This window comes from Adiantum capillus-veneris, chromosome 28 (assembly GCF_014529385.1).
Source record: "Adiantum capillus-veneris isolate H3 chromosome 28, ASM1452938v2, whole genome shotgun sequence".
Lineage (NCBI taxonomy): Eukaryota > Viridiplantae > Streptophyta > Polypodiopsida > Polypodiales > Pteridaceae > Adiantum > Adiantum capillus-veneris.
Genome location: NC_140958.1, coordinates 93,975,614 through 93,996,552, shown reverse-complemented (window position 1 = coordinate 93,996,552; position 20,939 = coordinate 93,975,614). Strand labels below are relative to the sequence as shown.

The window sequence follows — 20,939 nt, the reverse complement described above, 5'->3', positions numbered from 1 at the left end:
TTGGCGTTTGTGCTTCCCTTTGTCTGTGTATTCCACTGTTTGAATTGATGCTTGAATTTTGGCTCTGGCCAGCTGTGTATAGCAGTATGCGTTGCCAGCCAGGTTCCATGAGTTGGATGGTTAACCTTGATCCTGGCTTCGAACAGTTTTTCTGCCAGCATTTGGACCTCATATTCCATGCTTGCCGTTTCCTGTTTTTCCAGGGGTATTCTCTGAGCTCTGACGTGGTGCTGTAGCATTTTGTTGCATAGCAGGATCAACTGGTCCCGATGTTTGAGCCATTCCGAGAATATGTCCCTACACGTTTCTCTCTTGGAGCTTCCCTCCAGCATTTGTTGCATTGTTCTAACATTGTCTTGCATTTGCTCCCCCCATTCATGAAACTTCTTTATCAGGTTCACGTATTCTTCTGCATCAGCTGGCTCTGTCACACCAGGATACATGACTGGGAAGAACCTGGGTATAGCTTTTGGAGGTGGTGGTATTGCATACAACAATGTGGGACTGTCTGGTAGTTGAGTGATGCATTCCTCTAAGAACTAAACTTCCTCCTTAGCTACCAAGAACCAACTTTTCACCACTCTGAGTACTGTCACCAAGCATTTTTCCGATTGTTTTGTTTTACCGATGCCTGGGGACAGAGATATCTGCTGAATCTCACTTTCTAGCCCATCCAGTCTCAAACGTGTCATTGCTTGAACTTGTCTCATGGATTTTTTGGCCTAATCCATGCATGCATACCTGGGTTTATGCCCCAACAACAGCTCCACGTCCATGGCCAAACTTTCAAAACTAAAAGTTGTCTGAGATCCCAATCCCCTCCTTGCTGGCGGTATCAATGTGGGTGGTTTTTCCACTACTTGAATACACGCCGGGTGAGCTGATAATTGACATCGGCTCTTTTAATAAAAGCTCCTTCGTGGCCATTTCTTCAGAAATTTCCTCACCAGGAGCTTGATCTCCCGCAACTTTTCCTCCTGGCTGAGCTCCTGGTCAGTTATGGTCCTGAATCGTGCATCATTTTTCATCCTTTTGTACTCCAGGTACTTCAGGGTTAGCATGTTCACCAGGTTGACCATAAATTCCTTCAGCTTATACCAGGGTTCCATCTTTTTGCATTCCACGCTTAGCCCTTTGACTAGTCCAATAGTTCTTTCTTTTTGTTGGAACCATTTCTCCATTTCTGACTTTCTTTGTCGCTCAACGACTTCCTCTTTCCGTTCCTCTGCTTCCTCGCCCCCTTCCTCCTGAGTCTCCTTTTCCTCCTGGTTTTTCCTTTCTTCTTCCTCCGGGTTTTCCTTCTCTTCCCCCTGGTCCCCCTTCTCTTCTTCCTCCTGCTCCCCTTGGTTGTCCTTCTCCTCCTCCTCCTCTTGCTTCTGTTTCTCCCTCTCCTAGTTCTCCCTATCCTCATCGATTTGCTCTGATTCACCCTCAGATACTCTTTCCATTTCCTCTCCGCCTGTTTGCTGTCCCCCATCCCCTCCTTGGTCGTCGTCATCATCATTATCATTCTCATCATCAGCCTCCTCCTGGTCTGATTGTGTTTCTTCGTCATCCTTGTCTTCTTCTTCGTGGTCTTCCTCATCATTGCCTTATGTTGGATATTTCTCCTTTGCCCTCTGCTCTAACCATTACTAGCTATAGTCAACTATCAGGGGTACCGTGCTTTCAGCAAAGTCTTCCAAGGCTTGTTTATTCAGGTATATCCCCTCTTGTTTTGTCTCCTCCATTTGGTGTATCATATGAGCCATTGCTGACATGTTAAAGTTGTCCATGCAGATTTTTAATCTGACTTCAGCTCTGTCTTCCCTGAGCTTGGCCCTTTTTATCTGTTGTTTGTATCTTTTCTTCCTCTTGTGTGCACTTTTCAACTTTTCCTGCTGTTTGGTTACCTTTTCCTCTAGGTTTTTTGTTTCCTCTACCAAGTCCCTGTTTGATTGGCACAGGCTTTCATTTTATTTCTTTAGTCTCTCTATACTTGCCACATCCTGGCTATCAGATACCATGTTGTGCACCTGCAATGCTAGTGTCTTGAGAGAGATCATCATGGTTCTCAGCGCTACTTCCCTCCTGCTTTCTAAGGTGCCTTCTTCCTTTGCCTTCATTATTGGAACCCCCCGAACGGGTAAGACAATTGGCGAGTCTTCTAGTCGCTGCACTCTGAAGTTCACTAGTGGGGTTGCCAGTTTCTCACTTATTTCTTCCCAGACCCTCATTAGAGAAGGCTCGGCTTGCCCCTCTTCCTCCTGCTCCAAGTTGATTGGTTTCTTTTTGTTTGATGGCGTGGTGTAACCCTGTGTTCCCATTCTTTCTAGCGGGCCTAGTGTTGGTGGGGGTCTGCCAGTCAAGCTACCGATGAGTGTTTTCAACTTTTCCCTATGTACATCGCGACTCATTATTTCCGGCTTCATCTCCCGGTTCTTCAGGGCTGTCAGGGTGTTGGCTCCTTTCTGGGAACTCGTCTGGGAGGTGCTTGGTCCGGTCTGGCTTGAAGCTGGCCAGTTTGCAATTTTCACTTTCTTTGGCAATGGCTTCCTGTCTGGTTCCCTTTCTGGCTCTCTCTTTCCTAGCTGACTGACTAGGTTATGGGCCTCCTGATAATACAGTTCCTGCCATATGGGGACACATGTGTATAGACTCTGGCCCTTCTCCGTCACCACCTACATCTGGTTAGCCATGGATTTTGCCAGCAGCTTGGCCCAGTCTCCCTGGCCTTCCCCAAACACTCTGGCCGCGTCCAGGAACACGTGTTTAGATAGATGCTTGTCGTCTTTCTTCAGACACACAGCCTGAGCCAGAAACCTCATGACCTTGTTATGCTCGATGATCTTAGCAGTTGGTATTCCTTGAGCCTTGGTCTTCCTTTTGTCTGTGGCCTCTGTCGATTCGTTCAGGTATCTTGCTACTTGATCTGGGATCCATGCCTAGCCTATTGCTGCCATAGGTATCCCCAGATGGCGATGCAACGTCGCCGGGGTGGCTCTGATCATTACCCCTTTGATGGAGGTCTGCATGGTCTCTTTGTCGTAGTTTTTCACCGCTTTGTCTGCTATTGCTTTATCCACAGGTTTCTGCATAGCTTCATACAGTTTTTGCAACCCCGCCTGTGCAAACTGCTCTTCCTCTTCCCCTGTGAGAGGCGGAACCTTGATTTTCACAGGTGTTGGCGCAGATTTTGGTGCAGATTTAGGCTGTGAAGATGAAGCCATAGTGCCTTGTGCAGATAGAGGAGAGGATGAAGACTTAGAAGTGGATGACGTGATAGGGTTTGAGCTGCTGTGAGGGATGTTCAGTTATAGTCAGAGGATTGGCTAGAAGTAGAGAGCGGAGAGTAATAATTTTCTTGCACAGGGATTGTAAATGTGTTATGGCATTCACTTTGCATATTTGTGTTTTGTTTGATAGCCATCGATGTGTGCGCAAAGAATCCTGCCATTAAACACCATATAATCATAACAAGAAGTGTGCATGTTTTGTAATTAATGCACCTTACTCTTCGAGGTAGGAGTAATGATTCTACTTCCGACCTAACAATTGCCACGTCAACTACCGCCCCCCAGCCATCCGGCCTCCTGTTCGGTGTCTGACCTTCTTGCTTTCTGCTATGAGATCTGGTTATTATGGTTCTCGCATCCTTCGTTGAGATTTTTTCCCAATTTGTCCCAGGCCTTTCTCGTCTTCCTGGTGTCTCAGTCATTCCTGGCTTGACTAGCCTTCCAGCTGATCCTGGTTTTCCTGGTCTTTCAGATGGTCTGGATTGGCCTGGTCCCCCGACTGATCTTGGCCTTCTTGCTGGTCTTGGATTTCCTGGCTTTCCAAATAGTCTAGATTGGTATGGTCTCCCAGCTGATCTTGGCCTTCTAGCTGGTCCTGGCCAGTTGCTGTTCTTTCATTTGTACCTATTCTTGATTTCCTGGCTCCTGGCTTCCATAGCCCGGGCGCTGCAGATGATCCCTTTGATGGTATCTTTTAAGCTTGCCAATATTTACCCTATCCGGTAGCTCCAGTCCCTTCAGATCCCTCAACCTGGTGGACCCATTGTCATATAATCTGAAGAGCACATAGGGTCCTGATCATCATATGGTTAAAGTTTTCTTTCTGGTGTCTAGCTTCCCTGGGTACCATAGAACCGTGCTGGGATGGTAAGTTCAAATGGCACCACCGCTTCCTGACCAAAAGCCAGTCGAAGCGGAGTCTGCTTCGTTGTTACTTTGAACGCTATTCTATATGTCCATAGTGCTGAGTTCAGGTGCATATCCCAGGGTCCTTTCATGGATTGTGCCATCTTTGTGATTATTCGTTTCAACGTTTTGTTTGTGCTTTCAGCCTAGCCAATTGCATCTGGGATAGTATGTGGTTGATTTCCGATGCCTGACCTTGAATACCTTTGTCAAGGCTTCCACTGTTTCATTCAAGAAATGGGGTTTCCTCGTCACTTACTAGTTTCAACGGGCAGCCATATCTGGTAATAATGTTTTCATAGAGAAAGTTGGTTGTTTTCTTGGCAGTATTGTGTGGTAGTGCCTTGGCCTCCACCCATTTGGTGACGTAATCGGTTGCTGCCACTATGTACTTGTATTTTTCCATGTTCTTGAACAGCCCCATGAAGTCAATTCCCCATTTCATGAATGGTGCTAGTGGCTGGATGGGATTTAATGGCCCCATGTCTTTGGGTAATGGCCTTCACATTCTCTGACAATTGTCACACCCTCTGGCCCATTCCTGGGAGTCTTTAAATAGCGACTTCCACTAGTATCCCGCCTGCATAAGCTTTCTGGCCGTTACTTCTCCCGACATGTGTCCTCCTGAACCTCCCTCGTGTGCTTCTTCCAACAACGCAATCCTCTCATGTTCAGGTACACATCCTCTCAACACTCGATCCTTTCCCAACTTATATAGAGCCCCAGCTGCCCATGTAAAATTTTTGGCTTGAATAACTAGGGCCATCCTGTGGAAGTTCCCCAGTTTGTATATATTTAGCCATTTCTGACCCCCCCGATTCCCCTTCGATTCTGAACAGTGCCGCATCTAGCAATTCATCATTCATTGAGCTGTTGTTCCCCTTCAGGCTTGCCCTGGATAGAAAATCCGCCCCGAAGTGATTCCTTCTTGGTTTGTGGATGATTTTAAAATCAAACTCCTGAAGTGTCAACATCCACGTGAACAAACGGCCTTGTATAACCACTTTGTTGATCAGATACAACAGTGCCTAGTGATCCACATAGAAAACAAAGAAGTTTCCCAGCAAGTAGTGTCTGAACTTCTGCACAGCGAACACCATCCCTAGTGCTTCTCTTTCAATGGTGGTGTAGGCCTGCTCTGCCTGGGAAAACCTTCAGCTTGCAAAATACAATGATAAATCTATCTTTCCTTGTGGTTGTGCCAGTATAGCCCCCAAGGCTACTCCTGATGCATCAACATGTACATGGAAGATCAGATCCCATTTTGGCTACCTCGGAATAGGTTTTTCTGAAATGATTTTCTTGATTGCTTCAAACCCCTTCGAGCATATCTCAATCCAATAGAAGACTGCTTCCTTCTTTGTTAGCGCGTACATGGGAGATGCTAGCTCAGCTAACTTGTCCACAAATCTTCTGTAGAAATTAACATATCCCAGGAAGCTTGACACTTTGTTGGCATTTGTCGGTGCTAACGCCTCCTGGATTGCCTTTATCCTTTCCTCAGACATTTCAATCCCTATCAAACACACATTTAGACGGATTCAGGCATACCCTCATATCCTTGCACCTTTCTAGCATCAGCTTCAGACATTCCAGATGCTTTTTTGTGCTTGCATAGACAGTGAAATCATCTACAAAGATAGCAATGAACTTTTGAAGGTATTATGAGAAGATTGTCATCATGGCCCTCTGGAATGTTGCTGGTGCATTGCATAACCGGAATGACATTACTAGATACACAAAAGCTCCCCATTCTGAGAAAATTGTCATCATGGCCCTTTGGAATGTTGCTGGCGCATTGCATAACCCGAATGGAATTATCAGATACACAAAAGCTCCCCATTCTGTTATGAATGCCGTTTTCTCCCTATCGTCTTCAGCTAACCTGATTTGGTTATATAGCCACTATAGCCATCAAGAAAGCTATACATCTCATACCCCGCTACTTGGTCAAGCATTGTATCAATGAATGGTAGTGGAAATAGACCTTTGATGGTCTCGTCGTTCAATTTCCTAAAATCCACACAGATTCTCAACTTACCATTCTTCTTTGGGACTACCACTATTGGAAACAGCCAGTCACTACTCTTCACTTCAGCTATGAACCCAGCTTTTAGCAACGCATTTATTTCTTCTTTTACTTTCACCGCATAGTTTGGATTCATCCGATGTCTTTGCATTCTCACAGGTCTGGCATCCATTCTCAGTGGTATCTTGTGCTGACACACCCTTGGATTAATACCCTTCAGTTCAGTGTGGTCCCACGCAAATACATCCCTAAATTCTTTGAATAGTTCAGTTAGGGCTTGCTTGAGCTCTTCAGGTAGTAACTTGTTCAGTCTCACAGTCTTTTCCTCCCTTGTAATTGCCACTTCCTCCACCCTGTCCCCAGTCACTTCCTGGCTGGCCATGTAGTTGACTTACCTGGTGCCTTCTTCAGTGTGCCTGAAGTGAGCTGGGAACATCCCTGGCTGAGCTGCCAGCTTCAGATTAGCAGTGACCAGTTTAAATCTAGGGTGGCCATGGGAATGATGTTGCTTGCTTCCAATTTCCCCCCATAGCTGCTGAGCTTCTGACATGAAGATTTCACCTGGTCTGTTATTCTCAAGGATAATTGTTGCGGAGGTGGACACTGTTACCCTCCGATTTTTCATCTTCGTGGTTAACTCATTGGTACCCCAGTCATGGACTGCTCCAGCTGCTCTTAGCCATGGTCGTCCCAGGAGCACATCATAGGAAGTGCCTACTTCCAGTATCAAGAATGATGTGGCGAATTTGACACCAGCTACTCGAATATGCACATCTTCTACCATACCTAGTGGGTCCGTTATTTTCTGATCCGCCATCCTTAATCTGAATAGTGCTGGCTTGCATTTCAGGCCCAGGTGTTTCCTGACCCTGTCTGACATTATATTCACCCCAGCTCCCCCATCCAGAGTTGCTTTGTCTACTGGCTTCCAGTGTTTCCAGACCTTACATTCCACCGTTATCACTGGTGCTTGATCGTCTCTGATCCCCGTCTTGTTTATTTCATATGTTTCTTTAAGCCCCTCTCTCTCAAGGAGCCTTTCCATCTCTGGTACTACCTACAGTAATTTGGACATTTCTAGAGAGAGTATTCCTATCCTTCCTGCCACACTCTTCCATAAAGCACTTTTGATTTCAATGTTTGCTGGCATTTCTTTGGCATCTTCTGGTGTCTGATCTTCCCCGGTACCCTGGTTTTGTGCCTCCTGAACGTCTGGCTTTGGCTCCTCCTGGTGTCCTTCCTGAGCTGGCTTCCTTGACCAGACCTGATTCCCAAGTCTTGCCTAGACTTTGCTGGATATTACTGGATTTTGTTTCCACAGTCCCTTGGTGACCTCAGCTGCTTCCTTCTTTAGTTTTTTCCATAACTTGGCCAGGGACGTCGTTGCTTTGTCAATTGGCTCCTGGACGTTAGACTTGGTCACCACAGCCACTTCTGGTAGTACCAGATTTACCCTGGGAGGGTTGTTTGATTTGTTGTTATTTTGTTGGTTCACTGGTGGTGGTTCATTGCAATCCCTTATGAAATGGCTCTCTTTTCCGCATCTCCAGCAAGTCAGCACTCTAGATGATGGCCTGGAGTATTGCCATCTCTCTGAAACCGTTTGTGCTGGTTGAGGTGCTGGCTGCAGTTCAGGTGCTGCCAGCCGGATGGCTGGTGGGTGCAGCCTGATTGGGCACTCCTCCCATGCATGCTCTCTTCTCTCACAATAGTCGCATCTCACACAGTCAGTGGAGGAGTGGTTGTTTTCTTTGGAGTGGACACACCAAACTTCTCCTTTTGGTGGCATGTTCGTCCTGACACCCAATAGCTCTTCGACTTGTTTTCTTAGGCGTTTGAGCTCACTTTCCCAGTCTTTAGTTTTGACTCTTTTCCTTACCGGCTCCTCCTTTGAGCTACTGGAGTCTTCAGATGTGTTGGAATCACTCGAGGTGTCGTTCTTTGATTTCTTCGTTCCCTTCCTCTCCATTTTCATAGCTCTTTGAGCAATATCTTCAAAAGTTTGTGTAGGGTTGGTGATTTCTGATTTTGTTAACCCTTTCAGAGCTGTTTCGTTCAGGAACCATGCTCTCAGACATTTGTCTCTTGCTGGAGAAGATAGTTGTCTAGCTAAATCCTTAATCTCTTCCACGAATTCTCTGATAGTGTGTTTTCTTTGTTTCATTTTGCCCAATTGATTGAGTAGTACCTCGTTTGTTTTTTCTTCCTTGAATCGCTGTACAAATGCCTTGGTGAGGGCTTTGTATGTGGTTAGCCTTTCAGGCATTTAGCCTTTCAAGCGGGTAATTGAAGAACCATGTTTGTGCTATTCCCCTCAAGGTTTGTGGAAAGCACACCCCCCATTTGGTTTTCGACAACTCTCTGAGACTGGCCCAGCTCTCAAAAGCCTGCAAGTGCACTTGTGGATCCTTGCCTTTCTTCCCCTTGTACTCAGGCATCTTCAACTTGAGATCCCTGGCTACTTGCCTTGCATTGTGATCTGGCTCACCAGCTTCTCTCTCCTCGAGCTGCCTGAGTCAGGTTCCCTTTCTCTGAATAGTCTTGCCGGTGGTAGTACTGGGGTTTGTGCACGTGGATCTGGTTCCCTCCAATTTTCTTCTTCCTCTTCTTGGTGATCGTCTTCTGAATGATCATCTTGTTCCAAGACTACTCTGTCCAGTTCTTCTATGACTACTGATTTCCTGGGCCTGTCAGGTCGTTTCCTGAGGTTGCTCGGTCCAAGCCTGTCATCTGATGTGTCATTCATGATTGAGAATCTAGCAGGATCGCCAATGTTAAGCCTTTAGTGCTTAGATTACTTAATTATGTGCAGTGCTGGGTTAGTCAATCTTAACTATGGTCCATGACCATGTTAATACTCATGCACACAGAGACATGCGAGTGAACAACAGTAAACAAGGTGATACCCTTACACAAAGAAGACAGGAAACCATTAGATACAACTATATTACTAATAGAGACAAGATACAGAGCTGGCATGAGTAATGCCTCAGTAGATCAGTGAAGACTAAGCTACCCAACGACCCAACCCTGTTATACAACAATCGGCTATTGAGTATCCACCCAACACCCACCCCTTAAGGATACAACTATGCTCTGCTGCTCCGCCAAAACTCCGTCACCTCCTTCATTCGAGTCGCCACCCTTTTATATCGCTGCTTCCTTTGGTTGTTGCCCTTTCTTGGTCGTTGTTCTTGATAACCACCTTCATCTTTATTCTTGCCTTTAACAGATTGCAAGATCTCAGATGTAATGTGCCAGTTTGTAATCAAAGCAGCCTTTGAGTTTGCCTCCAAATATCTTCCTATAAAAATGAATTATGCGGGCATTTATTGCAATCAGAGCGCATGGAGCAAGGATGGCAGCAGATTTTTCATTAACGTTGGATGATGGGGTCAGATCATAAATAGAGGAATTTATTAGCTGTCAATAAGGCTCGTTTTTTGTTTCTTTCCCCAATGACACACAAAGTGTAGTAATGGGTAGATTGTCAAGAGACAATTACCGGGCAATTACCTACACACACACACTCTCTCTCTCTCTCTCACACACACACACACACACACACATACACAAATGTTATAGCCATGTTTTCTATCATTGTTTTTGTTACTTGATCGTATCTAGCATTGCAAGCGAGTGGGCTAAACAACTACTCTACGTGTTGGAATCGAGCGAACCAGGACCTGCAAATCCCTTCACTAGCAACCCAACCTAGATTTTGTGCAAAGAAGAGCCAGAGCTTTATAACCTTAGTGTGTTGAGCATATACTACAAAAGGATGCTCTGCAAGTGAGGTGCATATCTCAAAAGAAAGTTAAGATGCGCGCGCGCGCGCGAGAGAGAGAGAGAGAGAGAGAGAGAGAGAGAGAGAGAGAGAGAGAGAGAGAGAGAAAGAAAGAAAGAAAGAAAGATTTTTAACGTCTATGTCAGGCTGAAATCGGCCTATGAGACAAATCAGATGTACATGGTGTGTATGTCATCCGTCTATCGGAAAGACAAATGAAACAAAACTGATACAAAACTGAAACGAGAAGGAAGAGAGAGAGAGAGAGAGAGAGAGAGAGAGAGAGAGAGAGAGAGAGAGAGAGAGACCTCAAACAAGTGTATGCAACATACAGGACACGCTCTCTCTCTCTCTCTCTCTCTTCCTTCTCGTACTACTTAGCCTCATCCACCCCCCATTCCAACCATAGTGGCATTTGGGTTTGATTGTGCATATACATGCAATAAAAATTATCTGTAAGCCTTAGTCTAAATGATATGTGGGTAAAACATACTAAGGCTGGGTTTCTAAGGCTGCCTTCACACTGGCCAACGCTCCATATGGAATGCCCATGTGGTCCAATGGAATGGCAGCTTATTATTCACACTGGTTAGCGGCACTCAAAAGCGAGCTGATGTGGCTTGCTGAGTCACGGCCACCAAGCAGCTCTGGTGTACCGGTGGTACGGTCGCCCAAGGAACCGCTTCACTCCCCCCAGTCAATCAGCTTACCAAGCACGAGTTCTACGGGGGGTCCAGCAGCGCAAGTTCCGGGCAGTGTGAAGATCTGCGATGGAACAGTCCTGGCTCCTCCCGGGAAAAGGTGCTGGAGTGTGCTTGACGACAACTAGGGTTTTGGCGCCAACTATCAACTATCTGCAGAGAAGAAGCGCATCTACCTCAGGTATCTGCAGCACCAGCACCCTACCTTGACCCTACCGCGACCTTCACCTCACATCTGTGGATAACACGTCAAATATGCCACGTGTAATGCCTTCGCGCACGACCTCCAGGCTCTGCGTACTGCGTTCCAATCTAGCCCCCGACTACCACGAAGCCTCCTGTAGGTATGCTATGCTGTACATAGTCTTGAGGGAAGCACATGTAATATTGTCCATGCAATGAGTTTCAAGAAAGCTGCCTGACTGATGGTTGCATGTTGATTATGTCTTATAAGTTTTGTTTCGGGATCCAGAAGAAGGATGCGTATATTGTAGTTAGATAGAGAAAATCATATATTGATTGTATCATGAGTTGAACATAGATAAATCGATATGATACGTATCACGCATGCATGGATATTCAGGCTGTTTTCATCATTCAATTTTGTCATTCTTGTGTGTTTACATTTCATCCTTGTTTTCTAAATCTTGTCTGATCAATGGCTTATGGTGCCTTGACATTGCAAGGAGGTGATGGAGGTGGTGCAAAAAAATTAGGGCCGTGTCCTAATGTGATCTTTACATTGTTACAACCACTAGTTTTTGAGATTTTGTAGTGCATTCTACTTGTCGAGCAAGTCACCCATTTTGAGAATCAGCGTCTGGTTTCTACACTCCACTCCTTGAACATGCAGGTGTTGTAGCAGGTCACTATTTTGCGTGTAAGGTAAGGCTATCGTGCTTATTTATGGTAGTGGGACATTGTTTTCCATGTAAGGTAGGTCCATTGCCTTCCAATCATTTTATGCATGTAGAAGGTTGCAATTGTGAATTCTTGCAGAAGATCAGATTATGCATGTTGCACTTGAGGAGGCCGTCTTACAAGGTGGAGGAGGAGATAATAGTCTTTTTTTTTTCCGAAAAAGAAGATCTTTCTATTAAAATCACCTCAAGGGCACAGACCCCAAGGTAGAATTACATCAGAATAATAAAGAGAACATAGATGGTATCACCAAAAGATAAAAATCCTAGGGCAATCTAAGATACAAGATTGGCTCGAATCAAGACTAATTATGGGGATTAAGTCTAGAAGACCTCCTAGGCGTCTCCAGAGACTTCTCCTCAACAGACTTCTTAGCAAATTCTACCAAAGAAGGGAAATGCCGCTCATAAGCTGAATTTATGCCTTCAGAACTGCTATTGATATCCAAATCTGTGCCCTGAGAAAGAGGTGGCAGATCATGAAGAGCTGGTGAAGAGGTATCCGAGGAGAGAGACGAAGCATCTGCTCTGCGTCTATACACAAGCTTTGGAGCCTCTGTCCTCCTAGCTCGTCGTTTTCTTTTCTTTGCTTCCTTCCTTCTAGATTTCTCTGCTTCACTTCTTCTTCTTATCATATGAGCTTCCAATCCCCCATTCGCATGAAGTGCCTCTTGTTTTGAAGCTTGTTGCCTTTGATCAGGAGATATCCTGCGGCGGGTACAAGCTGCAGCAACATGGCCTTTTCTGCCACAAACAAAGCAGTGGCCAGGAAGACCAATGAAGAAAACCCTCTGTAGAATTTCGCCTCCATGGATGGTCGGGAGCGAAATAAATTGCGGAGGGTTCTTCGCCAAGGATGGGTAGAGCACCATCCTTATGGAGATTGTGCGATCCTCATCTTTAGGAATCACAGCATCTCCAACCACAAAGCCAAAACATCTCCCAATTTCATTAACATGCGGAGCAAATTCTGGAAGAAGTCCTGGAAATCTAGCTGTAACTGTAGTTCCACCTTCAAGTCCATTTAGGTCCATTCCCTGTGTCCATCTGGCAAGAAAACCTATAGCAAAATGAAAGTCCACATAGCTCTGCGCTAGGACCTCCATGGCTTGATTTGTAGACTCGAATTGCACCCTGAAGAAGCCCCTCCCGAGAGGGGAGACATTCACAATCTTAAAGTTGACATGTAATAGCGAAGCTTGGAAGTAGTCCTTCAATAGCCTTGCTGAGCATAAACTTCCCACCACTTTACAGGCCAAGGAACAGGACTCCAAGCTCACAGTAGATTCGTGAATGGCGCGTAAGGTGTCAGAAGAGAGATGAATACCTATTGCAGAAGCGGAAGGGGGGGGGGGGGGGGTCGGAGGGCCTCTGAAGGGTCTCTTGAAAAGGTTCCTCGAAGAGGAATGTCCGGCTCTGCGATATTCAACTCAATCCCGACATTAAAGCTTTCCATCTCAGTCCCCGACCTGTGTAGCTGTGAAAAAAAAAAAAAAAAGGGGGGATGGCTGAGGAGATGGCGAGGAGAGGCAAGGGCAAGCTGGAAAGGGGGGGGGGGGGCGAGGGCGAGTTGGAAGAGGGGGGGGGTGAGAGTGAGGGCGAACTGGGAGTAGGGGCGAGGGTGACAAAGGGGGGTTGGGTGGTGAGGGCGACGATGGCAAGCTGGGAGGGGGGGGCTAGGGCGAAGAGAGTGAGGGCAAGGAGAGGGGGGGGCGGGGGGGGGGGGGGGGGGGGGGGCGACACAGCTTCACAGGCGAGGGCACCAGCGCGCGGCTCTAAGTTAGAGAACAGCTGTATTTCTGGTCCAAGGGTGTACTTGAACCCATGGGGAAATAATAGTCTTGCAAGGTGGAAGAGGAGATCTTATCCGTTGAAACTTGTGATTTTTATTCTGGCAAGCCATCCTGAAGTTGTATGGTGTATAGTCCTTTGGTTGACTATTCTGAACCAAAGTCTTTTTTGAGCTGTGTTATGGCGGGCATTAGCCAGCCAAGGGGTGCGCACCACACGCATGCTCACGGCTACCCACTACTCCACTTATATTCAAGCAAACTGTTGTAATTTGTTGACCCCAGCAGACCAGACTAGCTGCAGCATCTTCCACATCGTTGCCATACCTGACACGGCTGAAGCCGATGATGATGCAGGTTCGGCATCTCCCTAGATTACATAGCCCAATGAAAAATCAGATGCAAATTCCTACACGAGAAAATGTATGAAACTTTCTGTGATATTGTCCTGGAAATACATTTTGAAGCTATTGATGGAGAAGCTATCAATGAAGAGTACATGGTCTGCATACTACTGCTATTCACCATTGATGTTGTATAAGACACCAAGTTATAGGACGCTTGACTGACACATTACTGTTTGTGCAGCTGAAGGTCCTGTTTCAGATAGCAAAGGGGATTTCATTGCACTCAGCCAAGTGGCTTCCTTATGGCTGCAATCTAATCTTATTTTTTGAGCAATCTGAGTCAGCATGCAGAGCTTAGTGAGGCTTCTCTACGGCTGCGTTACAATCTGGTTTTTAAAGCAATGCAAGTCAGCGTGTAGAGCTCAAGGAGCCTTCCTTAGGGCTACGTTTTGCTCTTCTTCTTTGAAGTCGACTCTGTGGTCATAGCTTGTACATGGTTTGAGATAGGATTTTGAATATGTTACCTACAATCCTGTAGCTTATGATCTGGCGAATCATTTTTGTGAAATGGCAGCGAACTATCACACAGATACCCATCACCTCTTAGATTTCTTAAAGTATCCAGGTTTGTAACAGATCTATGCTTCAGACATGTACAGATGCATGGTTGTTTTGGATTCAATAGCAGATGGAACGGTCATCATAGCTTGGTAGGCACTTAAAAGAATAATTCTCTAGACCTCAAAATTTGCATATAAAGTCTAAGTTGTGTACCTGTTTTAAGATCACTTCAGAGCTTGTTGTTTTTGGGGTACCATTTTGTGATGAAACATTGTAAAGATTTTTTCTGTTATGCATGAAGGGTTTCTCACTTTTAGTAGCCACAAAAAAGGATGGTGCAGGTTATTCATGAGCTCACATATCCTTTAGAACAACACTGGGCTTTTAAAGTTTTGTCAGTATGTTAAACTTTGATACGTCAAGTTGCCATGGTCATTGCAAGAATTTTTGCACAACTAAACATGTTCTGCTCAGAGAAGGTAATTTTGCCTGCTGCTTCCTTGACAGATGTGCAAGAAAGGAAAAGGTTTACTGGAGCATATCTTGGTAGTCGAGGTGAGATTGATGCTCTTTTCTAATGATGCAAGGCACAGAAGTCTCAATTCTGATTTACCATAACAGTGTCCATTGGAGCTTTATGTTAGGCTTCACCACCTTCCACCTGTTGTTTAGCAGGCAAGAGACTCTCGTGATTCCAGCTGGGATCAAGCTAAACTTGGAACAAAAGCTTTTCATGGCGATCAGATTAAAGCAGCAAATCCACGACGCATAGGTTATGAAGCGTAGTACAGCGCAGCAGGCCAGCGTGACGACGTCTGCGTGCAGCACAATGACGGCAGAGACGCACGCTGGCGGGGGCTCATTTCTTCTTCATCGAACTGGCTATGGCGGCAGCCACAGCAACTCTTACCTTCTGCGATTCATCAAAAGCAGGTGGACAATGGCCGTCTTCTCTTTATACATCCTCTTCTGTGCCGGAGGAACCTACATCTTTGGCATCTACTCTCTGGAAGCATCAAATCCTCTCTGCATTACAACCAGGAGAACATCAACACACTTAGCTTCTACAAGGACCTCGGCGCCAATATCGGTATCATCTCCAGCCTCATGAATGAGGTCCTTCCTGCTTGGGCTGTCCTCGCCGCCGGTGCCATCATGAATCTTTTCGGCTATCTCATGGTCTGGCTCTCTGTCATGCACCGCATTGCCCACCCGCCGCGCTGGCGAGATGAACCTCTTCATCTACATCGGTGCTAACTCGCAAACCTTCGCCAACACCAGTGTCCGCATCAATTTTGTGAAGAATTTCCCCATGGCAGAGGTGAAGTCTTGGGCATTCTCAAGGGATGTGTTGGAACTTGGGCTGAGTGGTGCAATTTTCACTCTGATTTACCATGCCATCTATGGGCATTCTCAAGGGATGTGTTGGGCTGAGTGGTGCAATTTTCACTCAGATTTACCATGCCATCTATGGGCAAAACACAGTGGGAGTCATCCTCCTCATAGCCTGGTTACCCTCCCTTGTCACCCTCATGTTCATGATGTTCATACGCCCCATGAAACCCGTCGAGGACAAGCACGAGAAACAAAATTTCTACTCTTTCCTCTACTTGTCTTTGCTGCTGGCTGCCTTCTTGACGCTTGCGATTGTGTTGGAGAACCTGTTGCCCCTCTCTTCTGCAGTGTACAAAACGATGGGGGCTATCACTGTTCTCCTGGTCATTTCCAAGATTGGCGTAGCTATCTGCGCGGAACGCTCCATCGTGGTGCAGACACAAGAAAGGGAGAGAGCTGGCACAATGTTGTAGCTCAGCACAGCAGAAAAAGCCTCTGTCACCTCTGGAAACATATAGAGCTGTCAGAGACTATAGATGCGAGTGTGATAGCGCCATCACCAATGGCATTGCTGAAGCGGGCGACAGGGGATCTGGCTTGCAAGGGGGTAGAGTGTTTCAGGCTAACCTTTGTAATCATGACTATAGTTAGTGGCTGTAGGGCCTTAGTCTCCTTGCTGTTGGTTTTTCGGACAAGAAAGTTCTATAGTGAGGACATATATACCAAGTTTCGTCTAGAGCCTGTGCCGATGAGAGGCATGAAGCTGAGCAACACAAGTGAAGTGCAGTCATCACAAGATCATATTCTTTGATGATTTCCCATTGTTTCTTCATGTTGTGCTGATCACCATCATAAGCTACGACGCAGTATGGACCGCATATAAGCTAGCTAGGTGTGATGCGGATTGGCCGGTACCACTCCATAGAAGCTAGCTAGGTGTGGTTGGGGGCAGGGGGTGGACGAAGGTAGGGGTTAGGGGTAAGCAGATTGGCGGGCATCCGAGTGGTACCGCCAATCCCCTGCTCCCAGTTGCACATATCTAGACATGTAGTCCCCCTCTTGTAGTAGGTCATGATGTCATCGTAATCTGTGCCATGGAAATTATAACAGTCGGAAACCATTGAAAACCGCACGAGCTGCCACTGTATGCAAAGCATCTGCAGCTTATCATTGTAAATGCTTTACTGTTATTTGTATGTTCAAATATCTTGAGGTGATTTGAGAGCAGCATAAATAGCACAGCTGACCCTCAATGTTTTGCATCATGGAATTTATCTCAGCTCAGTTCAATTTCGTTATTATGAGGTTTTCCGTAACTGGTTATAAATCAACTATGTTGCTCTCATATATTACGTTTCCATTACTATATTATGTTCTTCTCAGCTAGTGCAAATATATAACTAGTTTTGAAGTACTGCCAGACCTTTTAGGTTGTGTGTGTGTGTCTTTACTTCTTGTAAATTGAATTCCCTTAAGTTTGCTTTGCGTAGGCCATGCGCTGCCTAGGAACCTGCGCTTGTGCGGCCATGCTCCTCGGTAAACTACCCACGCTGGGGAGAGAGAGAGAGAGAGAGAGAGAGAGAGAGAGAGCTACCCATACTGTCATTGTTCTTCTGACCAAAGGTTTTGTTAGCCCTCCTAATGGCTAGATATCGGACAGCTAATGGAGGGTTGCCTTTCCAGCATGGCATGTTTTGGCGCTCCACTGTCTAGGTGGCCCATGAGTTCACAAGCAAAAATGCGAATCCGCCCTTTTTGGCCTAGAAAAGAATGCATTAAAAGCACAATTTTTTCAAAAGTGAGTTAACTTTAGGTTCTCTCTCTCTCTCTCTCTCTCTCTCTCTCTCTCTCACACACACACACACACACACACACAAGTGCAAGCAGACCCTACGTGAGTATCTCACAAATTCCTCAACTTGTTGTTGTTGAATAAGTGCTAAAACTCACTTGTTGACTACACGTTGAAATTAGTATGTCTATGTTTCTCGTTCACAACCAATGTTTTAGAATGGTAGCCAAATCAAATGATAAAGATAGAATGTTGTGAGAAACCTCCTTATAGATTTGTTACTTTAAGTTTTAATTGCAAATAAGGTGATTTTTTTTTCCAAAATGTCTTTCTAAGGTCTTTAGCCCAATAAATAATTATATATTTTACCTATGGGATAGTCAATGTAATCTATAAGGAAAATAAATTTATAGAAAGGGATACGAATATGTTTAATTTTTCACAGATGGGGTGATGAATTGATTAGAAAAATAATACATAGGGGTTTAAAAAAGATCTGTTGAACGCACTTGCTATGTCCCATATTCATATAGTGAACCCACTGAGCTTGAATCCTATGTGGTAATCCTATAGAGTAGGTGGCACATCTATTTTGGGTTGAAAATACGGTCTCTGTATAAGGAAAATTTTGATAAACTTTTTTCAATTGACTACTTATACTTTTGTAGCTATTAGTATACATAAGGTAAGGGGTTGTGTTGATGTACGGAAATCGTATGTAGGGGGTTAGATTAGAATTTATATCTTTGTAGATAGGGGTTGGGTTAGTGTGTAAGGTACCATATATATAAGGGTGCTTTGCATGGGTGTTTGCTTGCAAATGGCATCCCCCCATAAGTAACAGTGATACCTGCAGAAAGAGACAGAGATCAGTTGCATTGTGTTAATGTCCATCCCTCAAGCTGCAAACCCAATATTGGCCTGGAACGCTATGAAAATAAAAGATCTCTTGATAATCCGCCAAAATGGGGAGGTGGAGGTGAAAAGAGACAACCAAGCTGGCTTCATCGTTCTATAAAAACGAGATAGGAAAGAGATGCTAACAAGCTTCTTATGTCCTAACTCTAAAGTTTCTAAATTAGATATAATAGGTGTTCTAAAGTTGGCTCCTCCATGTAGAGAGAGAGAGAGAGAGAGAGAGAGAGAGAGAGAGAGAGAGAGAGAGAGAGAGTAAAGCACAGCTCTACTTTGTGCTTTAGTAATGGAGATGGGAGATTGATTTATTGGTACTACAATGAAGGACATGCTTATCATGTGGAACACCATATTTTTTGTGGTATTGCTATGAGCAATGAAGATCATGTCAATTTCGATGTAATGACTGGTGCTATAGATGCAGGAGGTCAGATGGAGGGGGTTCTGCCGACCCTAGATGAGCATGTTGAGGCAATGCTTGAAGATCGAGCCAACAATGTCCGAGGGGCAAAGCGCTTAGTTGGAGCTCTAGTTGTGCTCTTCTTGGGCCTTCCAAGTGTCAAGTCTCTGAGGAATTGCATGTGATTCAGAGTTTATGTGCTAGCACAAAAGCATCATGTGAGCGAATGAGACCACACAAAATTATTATAGGGATTGCATACACAACATAAAAAGCAAACAAGAGAGTCAAGGGAGTACCTTTAGAACCTTAAACAGTGGATTGATCAACAATTTGAATCCCTTTTTGAGAAACAAGACACTTTGCAAGCTCAAGTCACCCGGATTGATAGCAACCAAGAAAAAATCATGATTTTTCTAGAGAGCTTTGAAGCTGGTATGCTAAAGATGATTAATGTAGGAAGAATGGACAAAGGTAGTGATGAGCTAAACAGTATCCTTACATGGCTACGAAGCACAAGTAACAAGTTGACTGTAATGGCTACACTATACAGTTCAGGAGTATTTGAGGTTAGGTCTATGGAAAACAAACTAAATGCTATGATAAAGTGCCATTGGCCTAAAAATAACTTGGAATTGGAATATTATGGTGCATATACTTCAAATATGAACAACTTGCATGGCAATCGGTTATGTATTACAATTTTATATACTCGGGCTCTCCAAATAGTTTTGCTCATGCCATTTACCATAATATAATCCTAGTAATACTATCCAAATGTATGTCGTTCATAGTTTTGCTCAATTCCCTTACTATAGTTTTGTAATGCCCAAAAACCAATGTATTCACAATTTTGATCTTGCCTAAGTGCTATCCAAACAAACATATCTTGCGTTTTTTACACCAATGTCAAAAGTCATTGTGCGTAATTCTCTCTCTATGTCAATCTTTCTTTATAATTTCTCTTCGTCTCTCTCCCTTCCTCCTATCAATCAAGTGATCCTTTGAGCTTCAACTTCAAATGAGTCTCTTTGTTGTGTTTCAACATCAAGTGAGTCTCTTTGCTCTGCTTCTGCTTCAAATAAATCTCTTTGCTTTGGTTTTGGCCAGACAAAATTCCTACATGTTGACAGTTGCCTGCATGGTGAGATTTTGTATCCTTTAGGCTTCTTTAGTATATCATTCAATGGACATACACTCACCATTGAAATGTAGGCAATGACATCAAATCTAGCTAGCTATATACAATGTTGAATCACCTCCCTCCCTATCCCTCTCCCCCCCCCCCCCCCCCCCCCCCCCCCCCCCCCCCCTCTCTCTCTCTCTCTCTCAAAAGAAAGAAAAAAGAAAAAGGAAAATTCCTCTCGATCAGCTAGACGTCCGATAGCACAAAACAGGGTTCGATATTGCTTGGATGCAAGAACTTTTGCACATTTGCAAGATTGCTAGCATATGGCTATTTTGGATATTCCGATTACAATGAATACGTAGTAGGAGGTTGGGATTCTCATGTCAATGTTAAAATGAAAGAAACTAGTAATTTAGAAGACATTCGTGGACCACTTGAGCCGCAACCCACAATCATTTTTCAAGAGGGTGATTTCTCTAAAGTACAAAGACATTCTCTCTCTCTCTCTCTCTCTCTCTCTCTCTCTCTCTCTCTCTCTCTCTCTCAATTGAGTATCAATGAAAAGTAGTTTTATATAGATTTCTCCCTATCCGCGGGTTTTGTCCCTTGGACATGCTAAGCGTAGTAAGCTGTTGGATGCCTCTCAAGCAGCTAGATGTGCGGTAGAACAAAACAATGTTTGACGTTCCTTGGACACAAGAACTTTTGCACATTTGCAACATTGTAGTAGGAGGCTGAGATTTCTTAGGTCAATGTTGAAATGGAAGAAATTGGTAATGTAAAAGACATTCATTGATCAATTCAGTCGCAACCCAGAATTGTTTTTCAAAAGGGTGATTCCAAAGTACAAACATTCTCTCTCTCTGTCTCTCTCTCTCTCTCTCTCTCTCTCAATTGAGTATTAATAAAAAGTAGTTTTAAACAGATGGCTCCCCATTTGTGGGTTTTGTCCCCTGGACATACTAGGCATAGTAGGCTGTTGGATGCCTCTCGAGCATCTAGACGTGTGATAGCATGCAACAAGGTTTGACGTTCCTTGGACACAAGAACTT

At 44.8% G+C, this 20,939-nt stretch overlaps 1 protein-coding gene across 10 annotated transcripts; it reads left to right on the top strand.

Annotated features, from left to right (window-relative positions):
• Positions 1-10,619: 10,619 nt before the first annotated feature.
• LOC147420900 (uncharacterized) lies at positions 10,620-16,866 on the top strand. Of its 10 annotated transcripts, none has more exons than XM_086504233.1 (3): positions 10,620-11,042; positions 14,824-14,871; positions 14,992-16,866. In XM_086504233.1, exon 3 carries the CDS (start codon positions 15,545-15,547, stop codon positions 16,460-16,462), a length of 918 nt encoding a protein of 305 aa, XP_086360359.1. In that variant the 5' UTR covers positions 10,620-11,042; positions 14,824-14,871; positions 14,992-15,544; the 3' UTR covers positions 16,463-16,866. The 10 variants fall into 10 exon arrangements, with proteins under 10 accessions (XP_086360359.1, XP_086360360.1, XP_086360358.1 ...); XM_086504234.1 differs by having other exon boundaries at positions 14,989-16,866; XM_086504232.1 differs by having other exon boundaries at positions 13,997-14,871.
• The last annotated feature ends 4,073 nt before the right edge of the window (positions 16,867-20,939 follow it).

What these genes read in the sequence shown, in the direction of transcription:
- LOC147420900 (XM_086504233.1), top strand. Translation starts at nt 15,545, where the DNA reads ATGAACCTCTTCATCTACATCGGTGCTAACTCGCAAACCTTCGCCAAC.